At 52.6% G+C, this 27,055-nt stretch overlaps 1 protein-coding gene across 1 annotated transcript in view; it reads left to right on the top strand.

Annotated features, from left to right (window-relative positions):
• The first annotated feature begins 6,353 nt into the window (after window positions 1–6,353).
• Window positions 6,354–27,055, top strand: part of PSD2 (pleckstrin and Sec7 domain containing 2) — a 34,733-nt gene continuing 14,031 nt past the window's right edge. Inside the window, exons 1-6 of the mRNA XM_011997218.1 lie at window positions 6,354–6,774; window positions 9,811–10,260; window positions 10,677–10,871; window positions 13,677–13,757; window positions 18,312–18,424; window positions 19,160–19,218. Of these exons, the coding sequence (XP_011852608.1) occupies window positions 6,404–6,774; window positions 9,811–10,260; window positions 10,677–10,871; window positions 13,677–13,757; window positions 18,312–18,424; window positions 19,160–19,218 (1,269 nt within the window). The 5' untranslated portion in view covers window positions 6,354–6,403. The remainder of the gene's footprint in view (window positions 6,775–9,810; window positions 10,261–10,676; window positions 10,872–13,676; window positions 13,758–18,311; window positions 18,425–19,159; window positions 19,219–27,055) is intronic.

Below are 27,055 nucleotides of genomic sequence, written 5' to 3'. Positions count from 1 at the left end.
AGGTGGGGGTTGGTCATCACTCCAAACTGGCATTACCTGAAAGGTGATGGGCATCTTTAAGGGGGGCATAGGTTCCTGGCCCTTGCCCTACATTTGTGTGTCCTGAGATGGAAAGATAGGAGTGAGCCTGGCCGTGGGTGAGGGTGTTAGGAGGGTAGGACAGTAGGGACCTCAGCTGCCTTGAGAAAGGGAGAGGGTGCCCTCTCTGGTCCCCCTCCTGGGCCCACGGGAGTCTTTCATTTGCCTCTACCCTCAGGCTGGGCTTCTGAAGCCCTTGCCTCAGAACTTGCTCTGACAGCTGCCAAGGACGAATATCCACTGGGTCCTGGCTGAATGGCCTGTGCTGTGTGCTGCTGTCCCGGGCATGGCCCCTCTGGGGGTAGTCAGCTTGGTTCCTTGCAGGCCCTAGAAGGTTTTGGGAGGCAGCAGCCCTCCCTTGAGCACTAAACACATGCCATCTCCTTTAGTCCTCACAGGTGCCTTGAGAGGACAAATGCTGTCGGCATCCCCCATTTATGGAGGAGGACACCGAGCTCAGAGAGGTGGGCAGTTTTCCTGAAGTCACACAGCTCGTGGGTAGCGGAGCTTGGATTTGGAGCCAGGTCTTTCTGAGCACACAGGTAGGGGCACTGACCCGCTCTCTCCTGGACTGTCCCAGTCTGAGGCCCTTGCAGCACAAGGCGGTCCAAGCTGGGAAGACCAAGTGGGTTAAGAGGGTTTGGAGTCATTTTGGGATGTGGAATCTGGGAAGTTCCTGAGGCTCCTGGGTGAGCATCCGTTCCAAATTATCCTGGGCATCTCCCTGGGCAGTTGGGATGTGGAGGAGGCCGGCCTGGGCTTAGGGTGGGGGCCTGGAGCTCTTGGAGGTGGGAAGATCCTTAACTCCAGGCCTCTTGGTTGGCAGAGGCTACAAGAGAGCATGGTGAGGGGGGCCCAGCTGAGGGCTCTTCCTGGCAGCACCCTACTGCCCATGTTGCCAGTGGCCTAGCAGGTCCTGTGGAGCCCTGGAGCAGTCTAAGCCTGGCCATCCTAGGCCCCACGGCGGAGTAGGGGCATACCTGTTCAGGGTCTGTTATGAACACTCCCTACATGCCACCTGTTTGCACTGATCATCTCTTTTAAGTTTCTGTGCGTGTCATGTATGTTCATGTGTGTTCACATGTGTTTGTGTGTCTGAAGATGCTAGCTCATGTGCTAAAATCTGGGTGGTCTAGGGAATTTTGGGTAGGGATTTTGGGGAAGAGTAGTGAGCAATGAGGGTGTTCAGGGTGGGTTTCCAGGGGGCAGAGAATAGGTCCAAGAAAGATTTCTTTGCCAAATAGCCCTCATGGAACTCTCTCCAAGTATCCAATGTCAGATGGCAGGTCCTTGGAGATCGTCCAGTTTAGGGTATGGAATTAAGGATGGATAGGGGGCTTTGAGCCTTTCCAGTTATACTCTAAATGTTGCACACATTTGTGAGATTTCTGGGGCAGGATCCTCCATCAAGTGTACAAAGAGGTCCAGGACTTGGAACTGGTTTGGGATCGATGGTGCACGTGGGGACATGAGGCCAGAGAGGGTTTTTTTTGTGCCCAACTTCTCCTAGCCCACTGGAAGCAAAATGAGGGTCCTGGTGCTCCTAGATTTGCTTCCCTGGGTCAGCTGTGGTCTCAGCCTTGCCACCACACTGACATTCCAGAACAATTTTCTCTGATCCCAGTCCCTTCTGCATACTCAGGATGGTTTTGACCCTGGATGCCCGATGATGTAGATCTTACTGCCCTTAACCTTGCCCCTAGGCCTGTCAGTGCCTTGTCCACCTTTCCAGGCAAATCAGGGGGATTGCCTCATTAGCGGCTGCCCAGTTCCCTCTGTGTGTGTGTGCGTGTGTCTGTGTGTGTGCATGTGTGTGCACACGTGTGTGCATGTGTGTCTGTGTGTGTGCATTGTGCGTGCGCGCACGTGAGTGTGTGCATGTATGTGCGTATGTGTGCATGTGTGTGCACGCACGTGTGTGCATGTGTGTGCACGTGCGTGTGTGTCTGGGCATGTGTGCATGTGCCAACCCCATGCCTGCATTGTATGTCTGCTTTCAGGTCCTGCACCCATGCACTTGCCACTGTGTCTTACAGAGCATGCTGGCCCCTGGAGCCCTCCCTGGTGGGCCCCCACCTCCAGCCCTGTCCTTGGGTTTCCCACAGTCCCTGGCTTGGATTCCACCATAAAAAGGGTCTGTAAGATTATTTCTTTGACAGTCTAGCATTCCATCAGAATCTCAGCCTTGCTGCTTTCCAGCTTTGTGACTCTGAGCAGTTCCTCCACCTCTCTTAGCCTCTGCCACAAATAGGCATGATGATAATCCTTGTTATTCATCTAACAAATATTTTTAAAGTGCCTACTCTGTGCCAAGCATTGCATTGGACTCTGAGGAGACAGCCGTGAACATGACATAGTCCCCACCCTCACTGAACTTACATCCTAGTATAGAGATGGGCAGGGAATCAGTAAGCACATAGAAAAGGGAGCTTCAGTTCTACTGAGTGCTATGGTGCTCCACGAAGGAGTGTGATGGAGTGCCAGGGGTCAGAGAGGGCCTCTCTCAGGAGGCAGTGTTGGAGTTGAGCCCTGAGTGGCAGAAGAGGCTCTTGTAAAGATCTAGGGAAAGAGCATTCTAGCCAAGGGTATAGCTGGTGCAAAGGCCCTGAGGTGGGAATGAACTCAGGGAGCGGAAAGAAGGCCATTGTGGCTGATGTGGGAGAGCATGGGGGCATGGGATAGAGGGCAGCAGAACCAGCTCCTGCAGGACCTTTTCAGGCCATGCTGGGGAGACTGGATTCTAATCTAAGAGGGATGGTTAGAGGACTATGAGGAGGGAGGGAGGGAGGTGTGTGTTTTTGCAACTCCCTCCAGCTGCCACAGGGAGAGTGGGGAGGGGGACAGAGTTGTTCAGGAGAGCTGAGACCCAGGAAGTGCACTCAGCCCTGGCAGTTGGCTGAGCCAGGGTTCCACTATCATTACAGGACCCACCTCAGCTGGTGCTAAAAAGAGGCTGCTGAGCCCAAGGTCATTCCAAGGGCTGAGGCTAGTGGGAGCCCCTGCCTGGAGAGGGACTTGGATCAGGCCAAGAGAGGCTGCAGGGGATCTTGGCCAATGTCAGCCTGTCATTTGCAGGCGTCTCCTTGGGATGTTTGCCCAGTGGCCCAGCTGCGCCCGCTCCCCTGCTCTCGCCAGCAGGACTGGAGGTGGGAAGGGCCACTGCTTTGGGCCAACTCACTTGGTTGAGGGTTTGGGCCCTTGATCTCCTGGGAGGGTTTGGCGGGGGTCCTGGGAAACTGGGGGCTCATTCTGCGTCTTCAGCCCATTTAGCTGCAGAGGGAGGCTACTCCTGGGTTCTAGAGACAGCTACGCTGTGGGACCTCAGGCAAAGCCTTTCTGGGTTCTGTGCCTCGGCCTTCCTCGTTTGTCAAATATGGTGGTAGAAAGAGTGGAGCACAGCTGCCTTTCATCCTTAACCTTGTAGTGAGTTTGCCCTTCCTTGGACCTCAGCTCTCTCAGCGTTCATGACATTAAGTTTCCCACTGGCCCTGGGGGAGAACAGAGGTGATACTCCCACTCTGTAGATTGGCTCCCAAAGGCAAGAGGGAGCAATGATGAATCCCAGGACACACAGCGGTTCAAAGTGAGCACATGGGGCATAGTCTTACACCTCTGCTCTAAAACCTCCCCTCTATGCTGCCCTCCCTTGGACTCAGCAAGAGAGGGGGTTCTGGCTCAGCTACTTCTGGGCTCAGCTGGTCTGCAGTCCAGGCAGGGACTCTGGGCCCCCCGCCCAGAGTAGAACTCAATGCTGCCCCTTGTCTGCCCACCTCCAGAAACAAAGGACATGGCCCAGTGCCTGGTGTTGGCAGGACCTCCATCCTGCTCCCTGCTAAAAGAGGACATAGCAGGGCAGGTAGGGCTGGAGCTAGCCTGAGGCAGCTGCTGGAAGTTGGGGGTGGGGTGGAGGGGGTCTCCCAAGAGGTCCTCAATCTGTCCACAATTCTAGCTTTGGTGCTGGTGTAGGCTAAGCATCAAGTGAAGCTGCTGATACTCTTAAACCTCAGGTTTCATGGAGGCTTAGGCAGAGCCCTGACTCAAGGTGGTGGGCTCAGCCTCTAGGTATGTGTTGGGGAGCTTGAGTCATCCTGGTGAAGTCGGGTTGAAACCCTGTGCCCCAGAGCCAATGCTCATCCAGGCCCCTGGGCTAGAAAGCAGGTCAGAGGACTGGAACTCAGGCAGCAGGCCAAAAGCCCCCACTTCTTTTTCCTTTCTAAATGTCCCGCCTCCCCCCACCCTCAGTTGAGTCTCAGTTGAGAAGGTGACTTCTTGTTTTTCCTCCTCTGAGTATACAACCGGAGGGAACAGATTGAAATAGCAACTACAGCAGCAGGGATTTAGGGCAGACCAGAAAGAATTCCTTACTCAGTGCTCAACCTCTAGAGGTCCCCGATGTCCTAGGATCAGGGCCCAGATATTTTAGAGCCTGGCTCTTCAGATGTTTAAAAGTCTGTGGGTTTTTTTTTTTTTTTCTTTTTTTTTTTAAACTAAAAATCTCCCTTATGCAGTCATCAAAATTCTAGGAGGTGAGGGTCAGTGTAAATGGGCGAGGGTCCCAGGTCTGTCTGTTCTGCCCTCCTCTTTTCCACTCTATATTTGAAAACCCAGGTTAAATAATCTTAACTGGACTGTGGTGGCTGAGCTTCCCACAAGGGCCCAGAATTCCTGAGAAGTGGCCCCACCTCCCTCCCCAGGCTCTTGTTCTTTAAGTGGGACTTTTCTTTTGGAGCCTACCTCAGTGTTCCCACACTTGCCTCGTTATAAGAATCACAGAGGACCATACCCCTCCCCTGTAGCTTCTGGTTCTGGAGGTCTGGAGTAGGGCCTGGTAATCTGCATTGTACCAAGTCCCTCAGGTGGTGTTTATGACCAGGCAAGTATAGGAAGTTTGAGCTCACTTATATCCCTGTTGTTGCCCCTGCAGCTCATTCTGCTGCAGCCCAGAAGGCCGGCCAGTCCCTCTCCTGCAGCCTCTCCTGAACCCCCAGCATCCCGCTCCAGAGCAGAGTGGTAGCCAAGGCCCAACAAGGGGAAGAAGGAAGTGGCCCAACCAGAACTGGGAGAAATGGCCCAGATTCCTGCTTCTCTCCAGGGCATTTGGAGGGGCTGATCTGTGTCCCCACTGGCAGAGGACACTTGGGGAGGGGTTTAGCCTAGCCTAAGTGGGCCCAGGGGCAGAGAGGGGAAGAGGAGAGAGCCAGAACACAGCCTGTTACACATTACATCTGCCCTCTCCATCTGGGATTAGGTTGGGCAGGAAGCCTCTGGGAAATGTGGGCTGGTCCCAACCCGTTTGAAACAGTGGAGGTGAAGATGACGGGTAAATGGGTCTCCTCATTTTACAGACGAGAAACAGACCCAGTGGGGAGTGGGGCTGGCCTGCGCAGGCCAGTGAGGAGGCCTGACCTGTACTCACACGAGGGCATGCAGGGAGTTGGGCAGAGCAGGGCCTGACTCTCCTTCTAGTGCTCTCCCCAGAGTGCCCCTTGGAGGCCTCCTCATGAGTCCCTCCTCGCAGGTGGGCGAGCTCTGATGGGGGCCCGGGAGTGGAGGGGAACCCCAGGCCTCCTCCTTCCTCCCAGACAACTGGGGCTCTGGGCTATGTGTGTGGTGGAGGCAGCCTGGGTTCTGAGAGGCTCCCGGGTGGTGCCACCCGCCCAGCACCCTGGACAGCGCCCCACGCTGGGCTATCCCTGGCTGTCTCCGGGTGGGCCCTGCTCCAATTAGGCTGCATCTGTTGACTTCCTTGTCTCCTCTCTGAACTCCTCCTTGAAGACAGCCTCCCAGCCCAGTTCCCTCCATTAACCACAAAGGTAAGGTTCTCTTATCTCTGGCTCCTGGAGCCAGGGCAAGAATGCGGGAAGAAGCTAGGGGACCGGCTGCTGTCAGTCTGTGGTTTGTCACCATCACTCACCAACAGGAATGGGAGGAGGCCCTGCTGGACCCTTCTCCACTTCCTCCCCACTTGAATCTTCCTCAGAGGGCTTTGGTGAACTCTGGCGGGCACAGCAGAGACACAAGAAGTAATAGGAAGGGCAGGGACTGGGGCACAGTGGGCTGGCCAGGGTCAAGGGTGAGGTGAGGTGGCTGCTTGGACAAGGCAGTGAGGGCACCATGACCCAAACCCACACTCCAGCCAGAAGGGCCCCGAGGAGATCGTCTCGGCCATCTCCTACTTTCGGGCAGGCTGCTCTGCCACTGGTCCTGCTGGACTTCAGGCGCCCCCCAGCCCCAGCCCTGTCTGACTGGTTCTTCCTCTCTCCACCCACTGCCAGGTCTAGAGGAGTCCCAGGAGCAGCCAGGACAGGCGGAAGTGGTGGCTGCCATGGAGGAGGACAAACTCTTATCTGCAGTGCCTGAGGAAGGCGATGCCATCCATGACCCCAGCCTGGAGCCTGAGGAGGAGCCGGGGGTCCGGAATGGAATGGCCAGTGAGGGCCTGAACAGCAGCCTCTGCAGCCCAGGGCACGAGCGAAGGGGCACCCCAGCGGACACTGAGGAACCCACGAAGGACCCAGACATGGCCTTCCGTGGCCTCAGCCTTGGCCTCTCTCTCACCAATGGCCTAGCCCTGGGGCCAGACTTGAACATTCTGGAAGATTCAACAGGGTCCAGGCCCTGGAGGGCTGGCGTGCTGGCAGAGGGAGATGATGCTTCTAGGAGCCTCTGCCCAGATGCTGAGGACCCTCAGCTGGGGTGAGTGGATGTCTTGCTATGGGAGCTCACCACATTTGGCTGCTATGTTTTTGTGTGGCCTGGTCCTAGCCACTTAGTTTCCCTGGTTCTTGTTTTTCTCATACATAAAATGGGGATTTCATATCCCTCTTTTGCCCAGATTCTGGGTGTTTTGAAAGGACAGAGCTGCTGTCAGTCTGTGGTTTGTCAGAACCACAGACTGACTTTGATGGAGAATTCAAAGGCTAGCAGATTGGGGGGCTGAAGGTTATGCCATCGTGAGCTGCTTCTATGTGGGTTGTGGGGGACGGGGAGTGCTGCCCTCCCTCCATCCCAGGCTGGGCATTTGAATTCCAAGTCCTTTTAAAATGCCCAATGTGAAAATTAATCTGGTTCATCCCTCTGCTTCCTGAAATGAGACTCTCCAAAATCCTTCAGCTGACTCCGGGAAAGCAGGCTTTGGGCTTTAATCCCTCTCAGCTACTCTCCCCTGCAGTAATTGTCAGGAAGTTCTACCAGGGATCTCACTTCAGTCCTGCTTGTTGGAGTTACAGCCCAATTTCTATTGTCCTCAGCAGATGGTGGAGACACCTGGAGTTTTGGGGGTGTGTTGGACACGCAGAGCAGGGAAGGGACAGAGAAATGTCTAGAAGGCACCAGGGTGGGCTGAGAAAAGAAGGCATTTAGAAGTCTTAGTGCGCATAGCTGCAGGCTCTGGCCTGAACGGGCAGTGTATGGGTAGTGTGTGAGTGTGCGTGGGGGCATGAGCGTGTGCTTGCCCTGCATGTCGTGTGTGCACAGGGATGTGTGAACGTGTTGGTATGCATGCGGATGGTGGCTGTGGGCGGGGAGTGTTGGTGCCCCTGGCCTGGACATTTGTGGCTGCACATTTGGGCGCATGTACATGTTATGTAGGGATAAGTGTCTCTAGGTCTTCGTGGGCAGGAGTGTGAGTATGTGGGGTTGGGTGTCTGTGTCACTGCGTGTGCCATGGCCATAAGCGTGTTTCCATCCAGGCAGGGTCTAGGGCAGCCCCATAGCTGGCAGCAGGGCGGGGGCAGGGGACTGGGGCTTCTTAGAGCACACCGTATTGAGGTGGCATCTTTACTTGGGATGGTGAGGCTGGGGACAGTTGGAGGCTTGGATGATTGGACTGATGGTCTTCAAGCTCCCATCAGGGCCACTCCTCAGGCTTGCTCAGTTGTATGAGGAGGTGGGAGATGGGGGGTCCATTGGTGGCTCTGACCCTGGGCTGAGAGCTCCCCGCAGGCAGGGCTCTGTCTTGTTTGGATGTCTCTAGTGCCCAGCACAGGCCTGGCAGAGGTGTCTTTACTGGGCTGACTTTGGGTATTTGCCCTGGTGGCCAGGGCAATGGACCTTCTTTCCCCTCCTTTCCTTCCAGAGGTCAGTAGAGGAAACTTCTACCCCAGCCCCTGCCAGGCATTCTGCGCCTTTTAGACTTCTGTCCCCCTCCCCACTTTGTTCCTTGGCAGGAGAGAGCCTAATGAGCCTGCAGTCTCAGCTCCTGCTGGGGCTGGAGTGGGAGTGCCTTCTCCAGGAAGCATACTGGGACAGAATCTTAGGCACTGGGGGGCCAAGGAGATGTTTGAGGGGCAGGGGCACTTCCCAGTCCTCCAAATACAGCTCAGTCTCTGCTACGCAGCAGGGGCTGGGGGAAAGTAGGGCATGACCAGAGCCTCAGGGGAGGCTGATGCAGAGGGAGGGGCGTGCTTCTTTCCCATCATGGGCCTCGGTTGATCTGAAATGGGCCGGGCTCAGCCTGCTGTGTTTTTTCCTTGTGTCTCTTCCCGTTGCCGGCTGTATCTTCCATCTCTATCCTTGTCTGTCTAGCTCTTTCTTTATCTCTCTCACATTCTGTCTCTGTTGTCCTACCGTATCCCTTTCCTCTGTCTCTTTCTTGTCCCCCTCTCATGGTCTTACTCTCTCAGTCTCTCTCTCTTTCCTTCCCTGTGTACCTGCTCGTGTCTCTGGTAGATAAGAATCTTCCCAGCCTCCTCAGTTCATGTATGTGCGATGCTGCTTTCCAGGTGCTGGAGATGAACAAAACAAAAGCTCTCATGGAGCTTGTAGTCTAGTGGGGAGACCGAAGATAAATATTAAAACAATGAATACTTATATAGTATGTTGAAAGGAGATAAGTGCTTTGGGGAAGAAAAAGTAGGAAAAAAGGGGCTGGGGTGTTTGGAGGCAGGTTATGGTTTAGATTGGGAGGTCTGGGCAGTCCTCACTGAGAAAGGGATGTGGAAGGAGGGTTTTAGCTGGGGAAGAACACTTTGGGCAGAGGGAACAGCCAGTGCAAAGGCCTCTTTTGGGGGACAGCACAGGGTCCTGCAAGGGCTTGGGAAACGTGGGTGGGGCCATGGGGCTGAAAAGCACATGTTCATTCACCCAGCACATCGTTCAGCTAGATGTTCCGAGCACCTACTATGTGTGGGGATGCTCCGTGGCTTTGCAAAGCTTTCGTTCTGGAGCTGGGGAACATACAGTAAACAGGAGAAAAGACAGAATCTTACATGCCGGGAAGGTCTGAGGAGTAAATAAACAGATCCGGAGCAGGAGGCCAGTGTGCTGTGGGCCTGCCTCCCCTGCTCTCTCTGAGGAGGTGGCAATGAGGCCAGACCTGACAGCTGGGATGTGTTTGGTCGAGCTAAGAACCTCCCAGGTTGTGGGAAGAGCAAAATTATGACCCGGTGTGACACTGGTTGTGATAGGAAAATGTTCACATTGCTTTGGGAGCCTGGAGGAAGCAGCCCTCTATGCCGGGCTGGGGGATGAGGCCTTACATTCATTCATTTAGACACATATCTGAAGCCCACTATGGCCCCGGCCCCAGGTCTGCTCTTTTCCCTGCAGTATTCCCAGTACCCAGCCCGGTGTCTGGCACCTGTGCTCAGTCAGTATTGGCTGAAGGGATAAGTGAATAGGATGGGGGGTGGTGTGCCCCTAGGGGGCTCCCAGGCACAGATGAGTGCAGTTACCAGCACCTGTACTGGGGATACCTTGGCAGGATGGTGACTGGCTCCTTGCATCCTACAGGTTGGATGGTCCCGGGGAGCCAGATGTGCGGGATGGCTTCAGTGCCACGTTTGAGAAGATTCTGGAGTCAGAGCTGCTTCGGGGCACCCAGTACAGCAGCCTTGACTCCCTAGATGGGCTGAGCCTCACAGATGAGAGTGACAGCTGCGTCAGCTTCGAGGCCCCCCTCACACCCCTCATCCAGCAGCGGGCTCGTGACAGCCCTGAGCCAGGGGCTGGGCTGGGCATTGGGGACATGGGGTTTGAGGGGGACATGGGGGCAGCTGGTGGTGATGGGGAGCTGGGCAGCCCCCTGCGGCGCTCTATCTCCAGCAGCCGCTCTGAGAACGTCCTAAGCCGCCTGTCTCTCATGGCCATGCCCAATGGATTCCATGAAGATGGCCCCCAGGGCCCAGGGGGGGAAGAGGATGATGATGAGGAGGACACAGACAAGTTGCTGAACTCAACCAGGTGAGGCAGGGCCCAGGCTGGGAGTTGGGAGAACCACTGAGCAGATAGGGAGACTGAGACCCAGGGTGGGCAAAGCAGATTAGAGTGACTCAGTATCCAGAGTCAGCACGCCCTCTTCAAGGTCACCTGGTCCACCCTCTGCATCCAGACTTCCCACCCTGCTTCCTGAGGTTTCATTCTGCTCTTCCAGGCCTTCTCAGCCCCGGTAGAAGTGGGGAGTCAGGGAACTATGCTGTGAGTTCACTTGAGAGGCTCTTCTGAAAGTCTGATTTCATTCCCTCCTGCTTCGGGGGAGCTTCTTTCCCTATTCTGGCCCCTACATGGTTTGCAGTGGCCTGGGGAAACCTCCCAGCCTCCTCCAGGGCCTTTGACCCTGGGCCTCTGACCCTACTCCTCCACCCACCTTCCATCTGCAGTGACCCCAGCCTGAAGGATGGCCTGTCAGACTCAGACTCTGAGCTCAGCAGCTCGGAGGGGTTGGAGCCTGGTAGCGCAGACCCACTGGCCAACGGGTGCCAGGGGGTCAGTGAAGCTGCTCGTCGGCTGGCACGCCGCCTCTACCACCTTGAGGGCTTCCAGCGCTGCGATGTGGCCCGGCAGCTGGGCAAGAAGTGAGTGTGGTCTCCCCCACCCCCAACCCTGGGCAAACCTCGTGTCTTCCTCAGCCTCAAGGGTTTGTGGGTGACCTTCTTCAGGGGTGCCTTGTGCTGGGGGGTGGCTCCCAACAGTTCCCCGAGGACACCTCCTCCCGCCACTGTCCTCATTCCTGGCCTCGCCCTAAATCTGTTTCCTTTCTGGGCTGCTTGGGCGAGGCTGATGCTCTTGGGGAGGGGTGGTGGTAGGCGGCCCCTCAGGGCTGGGGGTGAGGGATGTGGGATGTGGTTATGGGGCCACCATGAATATGAGGACAGAGAAGCTGGCAGCATCTGGGCCCAGTTAATGGGGCCAGGGAGAGAGGAGAACCTGGGCCTTGGGGGACACCTCTGGGACCCAGAGCTCAGGAAAGGGCTCCTGGCCTTCATTAAGCACTACTGTCTATTGGGACCAGCTGAAGGGGCTGAAGCCCCCAAAGCCCACACCCTGGCCTTCAGACCGGGTGCAAAGGGAACTGGCTAGATGAGAGCCCCAAGGGGGACCAGGGGACAGGCGGGATTGCAGGACAGAGGAAGTCTGTCGGCACATCCTGCACACCTCTGACCACTGGTGTGTTCACCCGCCACCTGCCTCTGGCCCTTTTACCTGGAGTGCTTCCCAGCATCCGCATTAAGGCTCTGAGCAGTGCAGGAGCAGGCCTAGCCCTGCAGCACTGCTCACAGGGCTGGGAGACAGTCCAGACCCTTGCCCATGAGTGGGAGGTGACATGCAGGCTTTAGGCCTCAGGACACCCTGAGGGCGGCTCAGGTCCTGGATCCTCCTCTCCCTCCTCTTCTCCTCCCTCCACTTCTCTCTCCACCCTCCGCAGCCTCCACGCTGCTCCTGCACCGGGTCCCTGACAATCGCGCCAGCCCAGAAATCACAATTCAGATGCCCTCACCTCTTCTGCTGGACTGGACCCCCAAACCTAATGCCATCCTTTCAGGAGCCTTCTTGGTGGCCTGCCCCTGCCCTCTCCCATCTTTTCAACCACTCCCTCCAGCAGCTAATTGTGCTCAAGTCTCTCCCATCTGAAAAACAAAAATTGTTTCTCAGCCCCACTTCCTCCTCTAGCCAAAATTCTTGGGTTTTCTGCCCAGGATGGCCTCTATCCCCTTTCTTTCTCCACACTCAGCCCCTCCACACTGGTTTCCTCCCCCCAACACCGACTTCAGAAACCTCTTGTGCCAACATCACTGGTGGCCTTGTGTTTTTGAATCTGGTGGCTGCTCCCCAAGCCTCACCTTAGCCCCTTCAGCAGCTTCCATGAGACTGGTCATTTCTTTCTTTTTCTTTAATTAAACTTTTTATTGTGAAAATTTCAACAAACACGAAAGCAGAGAAAAAAAAAATCAAACCTCTATATACCCATTACTGGGTTTCAAAGTTACTATTTCTTCATTCTTATTTCATCTATGACCCACAGCTTTTTTCTCATGTGCTGGAAGATTGTAATGCATATTTCAGACACTCTATCATTTGATTTATAAATACTTTAGTATGTATCTCCAACTGATAAGGATCTTTTTTTACATAATCATGATTCTATTATAATTTCTAACAAAATGAACAAAAAATTCTTAATCTCTCCAACATTCAGACTGTGTTTAATTTTCTCTGATTGTCTCAAAAATGTTGGTTTATTGAAATCAAGATTCATACAGGGTCCACACATCGCACTTGGCTAATTGGTCTGTTAAGTCTCTTTGAATCAACAACAGTTCAGCAGTTCAGCAGTGCTCCTCCCTTCTTAAATGCTGTGTATTTGTTGAAGAAACCAAGCCACTTGTCCTAAAGAATGTTCCACAGTTCAGATGTGGTATCCTCATGCTGTTATTTAACATGTTTCTCTATTTCCCATGGGTCCTGCAAATGGGCAGTAAGCTCTAGGCTTAATTAGAATCAGGTGGAAATTTGTTCTAGTTTTTGACAAGAATTCCTCATGCCAGTCTTCTTGAAATACTGTCTTGGTTGGCCTGCAGGACAACACACCCCACCTCTGGCTGCTGTTTCTCAGCCTTCTTGCTGGCTCGCTCCTGGATTCCCAACCCGATTTGGGGCTCTGGGCCAGCCAGCCTGTCTGTGCCCTCTCCTGTTGCATGGGCTCAGCCCCACCCTGAGCTATTACTGACCAGCTGTGAATTGATGACTCTCACACGGATGCCTGGTCCTGAAGTCTGACATCTCCCACAGGGGACTACCTTCTTGGTCATGCCCCATGTCCATTCCATCTTCGTGTCTTGTGGGTTCTGCCCCCTAAATCTCTCTTCTCCCCATCCCTTCTATCTCTATCTGGACAACTACGGCAGTCCTCCTATCGGTCTCCACTTAGCAAGTAGCGCATTCCAAAATACAGACTGCCCATCCCTGCTTTAACCCTTCTGAATCAAGTCCTGGTCCTTCCCCTGGTCCTGGCCTCATCACTTGCTGCCCCATTCCTGTTCTTTAGGTTCTGGCCACATGGCCCTGCTAGTAGCTTCTTGGACATGCCATACAGTTTCCTCCCTGGGGACACTGCATCATCCCACCCTTACTCCCTTCGCCTGGTTAGCTTGTAATTCCTTGTGTTGACTGAGACATCACCTCCCCTAGGGAGCCTTCCCAACACCCGCAGACCAAGGTTGAATGTTATGGCCCAACTGGCCAGTAGCCTAGGGGTTGAGCAGGTCTTGGGGGTGGGTGGGTCCGGGTACCCTGGGCCCCACTCCCCAAGTAATGCCTATGATTCTGTCATCCTTGCGCTGGACCCTGCTTCTAACAGACATCCCATACTCTCCTGGCAGCAACGAGTTTAGCAGACTGGTGGCCGGGGAGTACCTCAGTTTCTTCGACTTCTCGGGCTTGACTCTGGACCGAGCACTCAGGTCAGTGGGGCTGGGACGGGCAGTGCCCACAAGTGGTTCAGGCTGCACATCTGGATGCTTATGCCAGCTCTACCATAAACTTGCTGTACAACCTTGGGCAAGTCTTTTGACCCCCTGGTGAGGCTGTGGGGAAGCGGCCACAGGAGCAGCAGCGGCCCAGTAGTTCAGCGAGTGCCCGCTTCGTAGTAGCTGTTAGGATGTGAAGGTGGAAATGTAGTTGTGACTCTAGGAGAGGAAGGGAGGCTCAGGACTTGCCTGTATTGAGCACTTCCTGCCTGCCAGATCCTCTAGGTCTTTACTCACCTTGCTTACTGCATCCTCCGTACCCTGGTAAGGTAGGCACTATCATTCATGTTTTTCACATGAAGAAACTATGGGCCAGAGGGGTAAAGAGACTTCCTCACAGTCATCGAGGGAGGAGATGGTAAAATGGGATTTGATCTCAACTCTATTGGTTTAGGACCTAGGGAGTAGACCTCAGGAGGGCCAATTGCAGGTTCCTAGAAGCCAGAGGGTAGAATGGATGGTTGCAGCCCTGTAGTATCTAGTAGGCTCTGGTGGCAGGGGCCAACTGGGCAGATACTGACCAGGCCCTAGGAGAGATGGAAGCATCTTGGAGCTAAGGGTGGGGTGATTCATGCACGTTAGACCTTTTGACTGTGTTCCACGTGTCTCTTACACTTTAAAAAAATGTAATTTCTGGCTGGGCACGGTGGCTCATACCTGTAATCCTAGCACTTTGGGAGGCCGAGGCCAGAAGATTACCTGAGGCCAGGAGTTCCAGACCAGCCTGGACAACATAGGGAGGCCAAGTCTCTACAAAAAGTAGAAAAATTAACCAGGCATGGTGGTGCAGGCCTGTTGTCCCGGCTCCTCAGAAGGTTTAGGTGGGAGGATCACTTGAGCCTGGGGAGGTTGAGGCTGTAGTGAGCCATGACTGTACCACTGCACTCCAGCCTGGGTGACAGAGTGAAACCCTATCTCAAAGAAACAAACAAACAAACAAACAAAAAAACCTACATACAAAAAAAGTAATTTCCATTCTTTTTTCTTTGCTTCTGTTGGGATATTTTCGGCTGACCTGTTTTCACTTCACTTCACTTACCCTTTTTCTGTTTCTAATGTGTTATTAACCCATTTATGCCTGAGGTTGCAATTTTCTGAATTACAAAATCAGACCTTGGCGATGACCTTTAGCAGTAGGATATAAATAACTCCCACACGCTTAGCGTTCTGGCACAATAGGCATAAATGGGTTTTGAACTCATTTACTGAGTTTTGAATTTATGTTATATTTTCCATTTCTAGAATTTCTATTTTATTAAAAAAATTAAAAAATAGATTCTAATTATCTGGGTGAATTATCTATCTTTTCCATTATTTTCTCCACCTTTCCCTCTCTTTTTTGAACATATTAGTTGTAAAACCCTTGCTGCTAACTCCAGTATCTATCACCTGAATCATCTGTGTTTATTTCTATTATCTCTTTTTTCTCTTTATTTTCCATCATATGTCCTGTCTCTTTGATTGCTTAGTAACTTAAAAAAAATTGGATGCTGTATACTTTATATAGAATTGTAGTGGTTCTAGATTATTCTATATTCCTCCAGAGAGGGTTTACGTTGTCCTTTGCTAGGCAGTTAGAAGGCGTGTGGGGATGCAGTCCTAATCCTTGCACTGAAGTTTGCTATGGCTCAGGGTGTGCTCTGATCATAGGGTAGAGGTCCTCAGAGTTTTCTACTGGGAGCCTTGTGTGTTCAGTTGGGCAAACCCCTTTCTTGGCTCAGAAGCCTAATTTTGTCTTCTCAGTGCAGCAACACTTCCTCCTCTTCAACAAAAAAAAAATCCCTCTACTTCTCAGAGGATTTCTGCTTAGCCTTTTTGCTTCCTGCCTTTTATATATATATTTTTTTGAGACAGAGTCTTGCTCTGTTGCCTAGGCTGGAGTGCAGTGGCATGATCTCCACTCATTGCAAGCTCCGCCTCCTGGGTTCATGCCTTTCTCCTGCCTCAGCCTCCAGAGTAGATGGGACTACAGGTGCCCGCCACCACGCCCGGCTAATTTTTTGTATTTTTATTAGAGACGGGGTTTCACCATGTTAGCCAGGATGGTCTCGATCTCCTGACTTCGTGATCTGCCCGCCTCGGCCTCTCGAAGTGCTGGGATTACAGGCATGAGCCACCATGCCCGGCCTGTATCTTTTATATCTCTGAAATTCAGCAACTATCTCAAAGGGAAAAGTGGCCATGTGTTTACAGCCCCTGAAGTCTCCAGCCTCTTGAAGCCACCCAATGCCCTGCCTCTTGCCTGTGCCCATAATCAGCAATTCCCCCAGGGAAAAAGCAGCCACAGAAGCTCAAACTACCTTTCCGCAGTTCTCTCCTCTCCAGAATCTTGGCCCTTTTGGTCTTTGCTGCCTCAGCAATTTTTCCAATAGCTTAAGAAAATCCATGGTTTTTATTGTTTTCAGTGGAAGTGTTGGTGTTCAGCAGGCTACTGTATCCTGAGCTGAATTGTAAAGATTGCAGTAGAATGAGGAAGATTGGTTGGGGAAGTTGTTCAGTGGGGTCAGCTTATGATCAGAGGTGTAGGTGCTGGACTGAGTGCCTTGTATGCCAGCCCAATACTGAGGCTCATTTGTGCAGGCACTGCAAGCGCGTAGGCTTCTGAAGAGAGTCAGGTGGGAGAGAACAAGCATGAGGTTGGGCGGAGGGGAAAGGTCGGTGTGAGAGGTTGCATAGAGGGTAGAGTAAAAGGGCTGGTGGTGCCAAGATGTGGGGGAGGGTGGGCAGTGGTGAGGCTGCCCCTAGGGACAGCCCGAGAGTTTGGTGGTCGTGGCACTGGGTTGGGGCTTGAGGCAGAGTGTCTAGGGAAGGGGAGTTTGGGCTGGGGAGTAGGAGCTGGGATGGATGGCTCATAGGTAAAACAGGCTAAGGTTGGAATGGGGGAGGTTTTGAGAAAGTCCTGGAGGAATGTGAGAAGAGGGAGGGGCCAGGCTAGGGGACAGATGGGAGAAGAGAACAGGAAGCAAGAGAGATAGGGAGAAGAGGACAGCGAGCTGTCAGACAGGGCAGTGCTATTATGCAGCAGTTGGTTGCTTGGGATTGGATTTTGAGAGTACTCTGTAGTTTTGGATGCCTTGAGGCGCCTCAGAGGGTAAGGGCTGGCTAAGACATGGCTTGCAGGTCCCAGGGTGCCTTAGGAGGTGGCATGAGAGAGGGTAAAACAAAGTGGGCATTACAGTCATTCTGGCCCAAAATGAAATCAACTATAGCAAAGTTAAGAACAAACCATCTCCTGAACCCAAGACTGATGGAGACACCAATGGCTTCAGCCTGCAATCTCCCTTCCCAAGGGAATGACCTTTGATTTGGGCCTTGAGGGAGATTCAGAGCTCCCCAGCCGAGGAAGGAAGGGTGTCCTGGAGGCCTGGCCTGCTCTGAGGCACTGAAGAGTGAAATGCCTCTGTCTAGGGTGTGAAGATAGCAGGTGGGTGTGAGGTTGGAGGCACAGGAGAGTAGTCCAGGCAGCGAATGTGGCCATGACGTGAGGAGCCTGGGTGCTATTCTGAGGGTGCCAAGGAGTCACAGGTTTTTTTTTTTTTTTTTTTTTTTTTTGAGATAGAATCTTACTGTGTTGCCCAGGCTGGAGTGCAATGGCGTGACCTTGGCTCACCACAACCTCTGCCTCCTGGGTTCAAGTGATTCTCTTTCCTCAACCTCCTGAGTAGCTTGGATTACAGGCATGTGCCAGCATACCTGGCTAATTTTTGTATTTTTAGTAGAGACAGGGTTTCACCATGTTGGCCAGGCTGGTCTTGAACTCCTGACCTTGGGTGATCTGCCCACCTCAGCCTCCCAAAATGCTGGGATTATAGGTGCGAGCCACCGCACCTGGCCCAGTGATGGATTTTAAGCAGCAGTAAGTCCTGCCTGCGTGGGTATTTAGAAAGACAACTTGGTGTCTGCGGGGAGGAGGTAGTGGGTGCAGGGGTGGCCCCGTTGTCCTGGGCACATGATAAGGGTGGTGGCAGAGGAGGAGGATTAAGGTGGAGGTTGAAGAACAAACCATCAGGACTTGGTGGCAACTCAGTCTTGGGGTGGGGGAGGAGTGGGGGGATCAGGGTTGGACCTGGGCTCAGCTAGAGGCACATGAAAGAGAGAGGATGACTGAGGAGGAGCATTCTGAAGGGCAGGCATGGACAGGGCCTGGCTGTAGGGGAAGGAGCAAGGAGTGGGCATCCACCCTGAAGAAGAGCAGGTGCTGAGGTGCTCTTCTTTGTTCTTCACCATCTGTCCTCTGCCTACTTCCAGAAGGTCCCTGGAGGGTGATGAGGACTGAAACTCTAAAGTTTACCAGGCCCCCTGGTCTCAGCACTCCAAAGTGGCCATCCTGGGGGCCAGGGCCTCCTGGGCTGGAGAGAGCGTCCAGACCCAGAGAATGGGGCACTGGAGCCCTGGCCTCCTAGGGTGGGTGTGTGGTGTGTGTGGGGGGGTGGTCTTACCCTGGGTGAGGACTCAGACTGCCCTCAGCAGCTTTGAATTGCCTTCCAGAACATTCTTGAAGGCCTTCCCACTGATGGGGGAGACACAAGAGCGTGAGCGAGTCCTCACACACTTCTCCCGCCGGTACTGCCAGTGCAACCCTGATGACAGCACTTCGGAAGGTATGGCCCCCGCCCACTCTGCCCAACTCTCCCCACCCACTCAGCCAGGCCCTGGCCCCCTCCCACCCTGGTCCACCTGGCACTTTGGTCCTGTTGCCAGGCCCAGATGGTTTGTCCTCTCCGGCATGCAGTAGGTGCTCAATGAATGCTAATTGAATAAGCTATGGCACACGGTCTGCCTGCTGAGCAAAGCGCAGTCTTGCCTGTTCTCCTCCCCACTGCCTGGAAGTCCCTCCAGCCTCGGGATTCAGCTCTGTGGCTCTCCCTTCTCTGTGGTCCCTGTCATGGTGCTGACTGTTGGTGTGGTGGCTGTCCCGGTGTGGTGGGGGTCTAGGTTGGGGTCCTCTTAGGGACAGGACTTGCCCAATAGATGGGCCCACATCTCAGGAACTGGGGGATGAGGCTCATCATTGGGAGAGACACAGGTCAATGCAGGGGCAGGGCTGGGGGCTCAGAGCTATTCCTAGGTCTGAGGTTCAAGGTGAATTTGGCCACAGGAGGCAGGAGTCCGGGCCAGAGTGGGTCCAGGGTGGTCAGACTCCTGGGGCAGGCAAGTGACTTGGGCCCTGCAATGGGGACAGACCGGGAGCATCATGCAGGCCCTGGCCCCTGAGGTGAGTTTGGCAGGTGGCTGGCCTCACTCTGTGTCCAAGGCCTCCTGGTGGGTTCCTTCAGGAGACAGGGGGTGGGAAGAGGTTGGATCCTCGCACTGAGAGTGCCACGTCTCTGACTCAGATGGGATCCACACGCTCACCTGTGCCCTGATGCTGCTCAACACGGACCTGCACGGCCACGTGAGTTGGGGAGGTAGAGGTGGGGGTATCACATGTTCTCTCAGGGACCCACCTTGTGTTGATCCTGGTCCCTTCCTGAGACCTCTCACTCAGTGGCCAGGCTTCTTTTTGAAGGCCCGGGGGTTGTTCAGCTTGGCTTCCAGATTTGGCCCCGCCCTAGTTTCATCCACCTGCGATCTGCCTGAGTCCCCACCCCCAAGTATGCCAGTGAGAGCAGCTGGGTCATGGGAGTTTAAGATGAGCCACAAATATGTGCCCCTTGTCCATGCTAAGAGATCATATGCCCTTTCTGCCCCTGTCCCGCAAGTCTGAATGCAGCTGCATTGAAATACCATGCCCAGGGCAGCCCCTCCCAACCCCCCAGCCCTGACCAGGCCAAGCAGTGAATGCCCAGGCTGTGAGACTGTGTCTGGTCCAGGCCCCAGGCTGTCTCAGCGCTTCTCATGACTCAATAACTCCTTCTTCTCTCCTCTGTCTGCTCCGGAACCCCTCTCTGGGCTCTCTTGCCCTCGCAGGTGGTAAGTGTAGCTAGTGGTGTGCATGCCCTGTGTGCTCAGGCCCCCATCACCATGTCGCCCTTCTGTGTTCTCCATCACCATCTGGCTCCACCCAATCACTGCCCCATCATTTTTCACCCAGGGTTGTCAGAGTCCCCTGCTAGGTAGGGAATGTCTCAGTGACTCATGGGGACAACAGGTCAGTGAGTTAACCAGGAAATCTAGGGGATTTGGGGGTGAAAGAAAGAGCTGGGATAGACCCAACTTCAGATCCCACTCTTGCCTCCACGTGGTAGCTGTGTGACCCTGGGCAAGCACTGGCCCTCTCTGAGCCTCAGGTTTCACATCCAGGAGGTGGGAATAATGATCTCCCTGCAGTGTCATGGGCAGGACTGAGAGATGTAATATACATGGCACCAAGGGGCAGGGTCTGGCGCCTAGTAGGGATTTTATTATGTAGAATTTTGTTACATAAAAAGGACAATAGTATTCCTCATTACTGTGAAAATTGAACCAAGGGCAAGCTGGAAGACCCAGCCTGCAGGCCCCTGGAGGGCGAGATTGTGAAGGCCCAGTCTGCTGGCAGCCGGGGCTCATGGGTGCACTGGGGCATCTGGCCTGGGAGGGCTAGAACCTCAGTGCCTGTGTCAGGAAGAGCAAATATGTGACAGCTTTGGCCAAGTCCACCTGGGCCTGCAAAGAGAGAAGACGCATTCCACATGAATGTCACTGAGCGCCAAAGCCCATGAGCCTGCTGCTGTTCCCCCAGACTGTGCCCTTTGTTTACTGACAGAGAGCAGGTGTTGCTAGCCTGCTTTAAAAGGAGTATTCAACAGGCCCCTCACTCCCTGTCCCTACCCCTGGCTGGGCCTGTGGTCAATCTCAGGGCTGTCTCTGCTGGGCCAAGCCCTGGTTGCCCCTCCCTATGGCTAAGAGCTGCTAAGGAGGGCGGCAGCCACTGTGTAGTGAACCCTGGGCCAAGAGCACCCCGGAGCTTGGTGGGCCTTAGCTGGCGTGGTCCCACATTGATGCCACAGCTGAGGAGAAACATCAGGACTTCATAGATTAGAAGTGGACTGGGAAGACTGTTCATGTTTGCAGCAGACAGACACTGAGGCTTTCTTCTCTCTGTTTTTTTTTTTTTTTTTTGAGACGGAGTCTCGCTCTGTCACCCAGGCTGGAGTGCGGTGGTGCGATCTCAGCTCATTGCAAGCTCCACCTCCCGGGTTCATGACATTCTCCTGCCTCAGCCTCCTGAGTAGCTGAGACTACAGGCACCTGCCACCACGCCTGGTTAAGTTTTTGTATTTTTAGTAGAGACGTCTCTCTCTTTGCGTGGTCCTGCTCAGAGATTAGGAGCGTGGGCTCCGAGGCTGTGTTCTCTGTTGCTCCACACGAAGGCTGTGTGGTCTGAGGCAAGTTATTTACTTCACTGCACATCAGTTTCCCCATGATAAAGTGCCAGTGTGTAAAGAATATGAAGTAAAGCTCGTGCGCAAGGCCTGAAGGTTGCAGTTACTGGGAGCTCTTCAGGGCACCTGACGCTTTGCACTTTTCCCCTTGCCTCCTCCCCTCCCCCTGTCACTCATCAAGCAGGGACTGAGGCCTGGTGGGTTGCGGGGATCTCGGGAACAGGGGCCCTGCTAGTGCCCGCAGAAGAAGTTCTGGTCAGAGGGGGAGGCAGTAAAGGGGTATCGGGCTATAGGCATGCCCCTGAGATGGGTGCAGTCTGGTCGAGGAACTGGGGAGGCTTTGTGTAGGAGGGGCGCTGGGACACTTGAGGTTGGAGGCTCAACAACAACCCTGTCTTCTGAGCACCTTCTGTATTCCATGAACAAGATGGGAAAGGGAGCCCCACCTGTTACAGAAGGTGGACAACACAGAAGTGAACAAGCGATTACAAGTTGTGCTGGCTCTGTGAAGGGCATACACAGGAAGGCATGATGGGGTCCGGACTGGGGGTCAGGGAAAGCCTGCAAGGTTTGGGCAGAGACCTGGATCAGTGGAAGCTGGCCATGGAAAGATCTGGGACTGTGCATTTCAGGCAATGGGGCCAGCAGGGCTGGTTTTCGTCTTGTGGCTGTTGGGAATAGCGCTGCTGTGAACATTCGTGCACAAACTTTCATTTGAACACCTGTTTTCAGTTCTTTGGGGTTTCTACCTCGGAGTGGACTTGCTGGTTCATACATCTGGTTGTTCTGTGTTTAATTTTTTGAGGAGCTGCAGAACTGTTTCCTTAGAGGTGTTTGTTTATGTCCAGATGGGAAATGATGGTAGCATGGGTAGAAGGGACTGACGAGGGAGACCTTTCAGGACTGAGTCTCACAGGACTTGCTGATGGGGTTGGTCAGTGAAAGAGAGAAGCAAGGGTGGCTTTGGCATCTGGCTAGCTGGGGGTGCCATTTCCTGAGATGGAAGAAACTTCTGTGTGGGGGTGGTGGTGAGTGGGAGAGGCGGACTTGAGTCCCGCTTTTGAACTGTTTGAGATGCCTCTGGACATCAGTGAGGGGAGACCAAGGAGGCGGTGACATGGATGAGTCTGGGCCCGGTGCAGACACATGGGCTGAACACAGAGATGGGGGTGGGGTAGAATTCAAAGCTATGGGACTGGCTGATTGCCATGTCCCTGCAGAGAGAACACACTGATGGCCAAGTCCTGGAGCTCAGCGTAATGTAGAGGCAAGGCAGAGGAGTGGGAGAGACTGCAACGCATCCAGGGAGGTCGGAGGAAATCCATGAGTGTGTGGCATTTCTGAAGCCCAGACAAGACAGCATTTCGAGGAGAAGGGAGTGAGTGGCCAACTATATAAAAGGCTGCCATGAGGTCAAGTAAGGTGATGGCACGAGAGTGACCATTGGGATTGGAGCGGTCATGGATGGGATGGTCAAGGTCATTAGAGGCCTTTATAAGAGCACCTTAGGTGGAGTGGAGAGGACAGATGCCAGGTTGAAGTGGGCGAGATGAGCTCAGGAGGTGAGGGTGTGGTGGCCATAGACAGCTCTTAAGATGTTTGGCCTTGCGTGGGGGACTGATAGGAGCCAGCAGTCAAGTCTGATGTTAAAGCGGCCCAACCTTGTGCGTGTGCCGCCAGGATCAACTCAGCAGACAAGACGCTGCCACTGCAGGAGAGAGAAGGGACAGTGGAAGCTTCCCTCAAGATGAGAAGCAGAGCACAGGTGGGGAGTGGCCTTAAATGGGAGTGGGGGATGTTGACCCATCTCCCATGTTCGTAAGAAAGCGAGGCAGAAAGTGGAGGTGCTGCAGTGGGCTTGGTAGCTCTGGCGATGAGAAGATGAGGGGCTTCTGACAGCTTCTACTTCTACCACGAAGCATGAGATGAGGTCCTGAGCTGAGAGTGAAGATGGGACGGGGGCTGACCAGTCAGAATGGGTTTAGTTAAGGTCACAGAAATGTAACACCCACTAGCCTTAAAAATGGCAGCTACTTACTGTTTGAAAAGTGTAGAGTCAGGCAGGGTCCAGGGTGGATTAGATTCAGCCTTGCCTCCAGTTAAGAGGTGATCTAATTTCTTGTCATTTTCTTCTGACAGTGATGTCAGCCTCATCCCAAGCCTGGCTTCCCCTATGCAGGCCAGATAGATGCAGCAATTCCAGATCTCACAGCCGCACTTCTCTGCTTGCTGGAGAGAGTTGGTATCTGAAGTGTCTTCTTAGGAGCTGGAGTCAGGAGGGCTTCTACCACAGAAGCTCCCAGAAAGTAGCTGTAAAATACCATTGGCCCCAGATGGGGGCATATGCCATTTTCTGAACTGGTCTCTTTGGCCCAGGGAATACCATGGGACAACTGGAAACAGCCTAGGTTACCCGAATCAATCTCTGTGGCAAGAGGAATGAGGTGATCCAGGGCCTAGCCCTGGGCTAGAAGGTGGGGTCATTCTTCCCCACCCACACCTCATTGCTGATACATAATGGGAAAGGGGTTTTGGAGAGAGAGAGCCACAGTGTCTACTACAGGGACTTTGAGGCTTTTAATGGAAAGGAAAAGCGTGCCGTGTTCATGGAGGATGGAGAGCAAACACAGGAACTGTGGCAGTGTCAGGAGTCTCCATGCCCATGTGGTTGTGGTCATAGATATAAAATGGGACCAGCATAGCTGTGTGTCCTGCAAGTGTATTTGGTTGGACTTGGATACAGGTACAGTATAGGAAATCAGTTGGGTTTAGTCAGTGCTGGGCTTTTTCTAGGCAAATATGACAGAAGCAGAAAGGGGCAAGAGAGATGTTTGCAGGGAAGTGGTTACCGATGGGGTCTGGAATCTAAACTGGATGAAAAAGAAAGTGAGGACCTTTGGATCTTGTATTAGTCCATTTTCACACTGCTATAAAGAACATCCCTGAGACTGGGTAACTTGTAAAGGAAAGAGGTTTCATTGATTCACAGTTCCACGTGGCTGGGGAGGCCTCAGGAAACTCACAATCATGGCGGAAGGGGAAGCAGACATTTTCTTCATGAGGTGGCAGGAGAGGGAAGAATGTAGGAGGAACTTCCAAACACTTATAAAACCATCAGATCTCCTGAGAACTCACTCACTATCACGAGAACAGCATGGGGGAAACCACCCCCATGATCCAATCACCTTCCTCCCTTGACATATGGGGATTACAATTCCAGATGAGATTTGGGTGGGGACACAGGGCCAAACTGTATCAGATCTCAACAGAGGATCAAAGGGTTGTTGGAGTGAGGATTTTAAAGAATGGGGAAGTGGAAGAGCAGGAGATGGGGGTCAGGAGTTGTATTTGAAATGGGGGTTTTGGAGATGATGCCAATGCTGGTGATGATGGGTGATGATGGATCAGCAAATGAGTCTGGGATGCACTGAGTAGGGGATGTCAGGGAATGGTGATTTGCAAGCTCCAGCCATGAGAAGATGGCAGTGTGGGTTAGAATCGGAGATGGAGACCAGGAGAGAAATTCCAGAGGCATTTTTGTTGTACAGCCTATGGCACTGGTGAGTGGACTGAAGGCTGGGGTAAGGAAGGGAGAACCACCAGGGTTGAGGCAAACAGAGAGGGAGGGGTAGGTGGGAGAAGTCATTCTAGGAGAGCTCAAGCTGAAACAAAGTTTAGTTGTTTTTCAGAAATAGTTTAATTTCTCTCCAACCTTGTGTTGCTTGAAGAGTGGCAACAGTGGGAGTTTCTGGCAAGGTGCGCTGGGGCTGGATAGTGGACGGCTGGAGGGACAGGCCAGGGTTTGGATGCTATCCTGAGGTCTGCAGGGGTCTGCCCATTCTCAGATGGTGACAGAGCCTCACACAATAACCTTAAGGGAATACCAAGTATAATTAAGGTTTAGCCTAGATTTGCAAATAGTGGCAAGGGTTTTTCTGCCCATAGGACCTTTGGTCGGCCCCTCCCCTCCTCCTGAAGGATGACGTCTGCTTGGCCCACTTCATCCTGCTTCTGGAATGAGCCTTAAAGACAGGCTAGCATTGTTCTGACCTCAGGGCTGTGCATGGAAGTCAGACTTGTGGGAAAAGGCCTGGCTCCTATGGGGCAAAGGCAGTGACACAGTTTTACTACCTGGACGATGGCCTGGGCATCACCCTGTACCCATCCAGCCTCTACTCTGGGCAAGGAGATGAGTTTGAGGAGATAGTCGCCCTGGCCCTAGAGTGCCAGGGTCCAGGCATTGGGATGGGGCGGTGGTTGTACCCGCTGTGACTTTCCTCTGCTCGGAGACAGAGGCTGTGGGAAGAAGTCCAAGGGCTCAGGAAAGACTGGGAAGCCCTGTAGATCCAAGTGGGGTGGGAGGGAGGGGTGGAACTGAGAATTCAGAGGCTCCAAATCATGGACCTCCCTTGGGCTTTCAGATGATCTGGGTGCATGTCTTTTTGCCTGGCTGTCATTATAAGTATTATATTTTAAAGCAGATAACTTACCCAGTATAATTTCACTTCTTTGCATGAGTCTTGCTTTTTGGTCCTGAGAAAGATCAATTCTAGTGAATGTTTCATGTGGACTTGAAAAGAATGTATTCTGTGGTTGTCGGTTATAATGTTCTATATGTGCCAATAAGGTGCCTATATGTGTTGTAAAAATCATGTATATTCTTACTGATTTATTTTCTTGTTATGAAACTTACCATTTTAACTATTTTAAAGCTTACAATTTAGTGGCACTAAGTACATTCATAATGGCGTGCAATCGTCACTACTGTCTAGTTTCTGAACATCTACATCACACCAGAAGGAAACCCCACACCCATCAGCAGTCATACCCCATTTCCTCCTCCACCTGGCCCCTGGCTAATGCTAATTTGCTTTCTGTCTCTGTGAATTTGTCTATTGTAGATATTTCATATGAGTAGGATCACACAATATGTGGCCTGTTGTGACTGGCGTCTTTCATTTAGCATGTTTTCAAGGTTCATTCATGTCGTAGCATGTATTGGTAGTTCATTTTTCATGGCTTAATAATATTCCATTGTATGGATATGTCACATTTTGTTTATCTGTTCATCTCTTGATGGATATTTGGGTCGTTTCCATCTTTCGGTGATTGTGAATAGTACTGCTGTGAACATTCGTGTACAAGTTTTTGTCTGAATATCTGTTTTCATATTTTAGGAGTATATACCTAGGATAGACTTGCTGGGTCATAGGATAATTCTACATTTAACTTTTTGAGGAAGTGCCCAACTGTTTTCCATAGTAGCTGAACCATTTTACATTTCTACCACCAACGTGCAGGGGTGTTCTAATTTCTTTACATCCTCACCAACCCTTTTCTTTCTTAGGATAGCCATCCTAGTGGATGTGAAGTGGTATCTCATTGTGGTTTGGATTTGTGTTTCCCTAATGATTAGTTATGTTGAGCATTTTTTTCATGTACTTTTTGGCCATTTGTATATTTTCTTTGGAGAAATGTCTATTCACGTCCTTCATTCATTTTAAAATTAGGTTATTTGTCTGTTGTTGTTGTATTCTTAGAGTTCTTTATATATCCTAGACATTAAACCTTTGGTAGATACTTGATTTATAAATATTTTTTCTCACTCCATGGGTTGTTTTTCATCTCTTGATAGTGTTTGTTTTTTTTGTTGTTGTTGTTTTGTTTTTGTTTTTGTTTTGTTTTGTTTTCCTTTTGAGACAGGGTCTCTCTGTCACCCAGGCTGAAGTGTAGTGGTGTGATCCTGGCTCACTGCAGCCTCAACCTCTTGGGCTCAAGCACCTCAGCTTCCTGAGTAGCTGGGACCACAAGCATGTGCCACCATGCCCAGCTAATTTCCTTCCTTCCTTCCTTCCTTCCTTCCTTCCTTCCTTCCTTCCTTCCTTCCTTCCTTCCTTCCTTCCCTCCCTCCCTCCCTCCTTCCTTCCT

The sequence above is a fragment of the Mandrillus leucophaeus genome, unplaced genomic scaffold (assembly GCF_000951045.1).
Source record: "Mandrillus leucophaeus isolate KB7577 unplaced genomic scaffold, Mleu.le_1.0 Scaffold534, whole genome shotgun sequence".
In the NCBI taxonomy this organism is placed as follows: domain Eukaryota; kingdom Metazoa; phylum Chordata; class Mammalia; order Primates; family Cercopithecidae; genus Mandrillus; species Mandrillus leucophaeus.
This window is presented reverse-complemented; position numbering and strand designations above follow the sequence as displayed.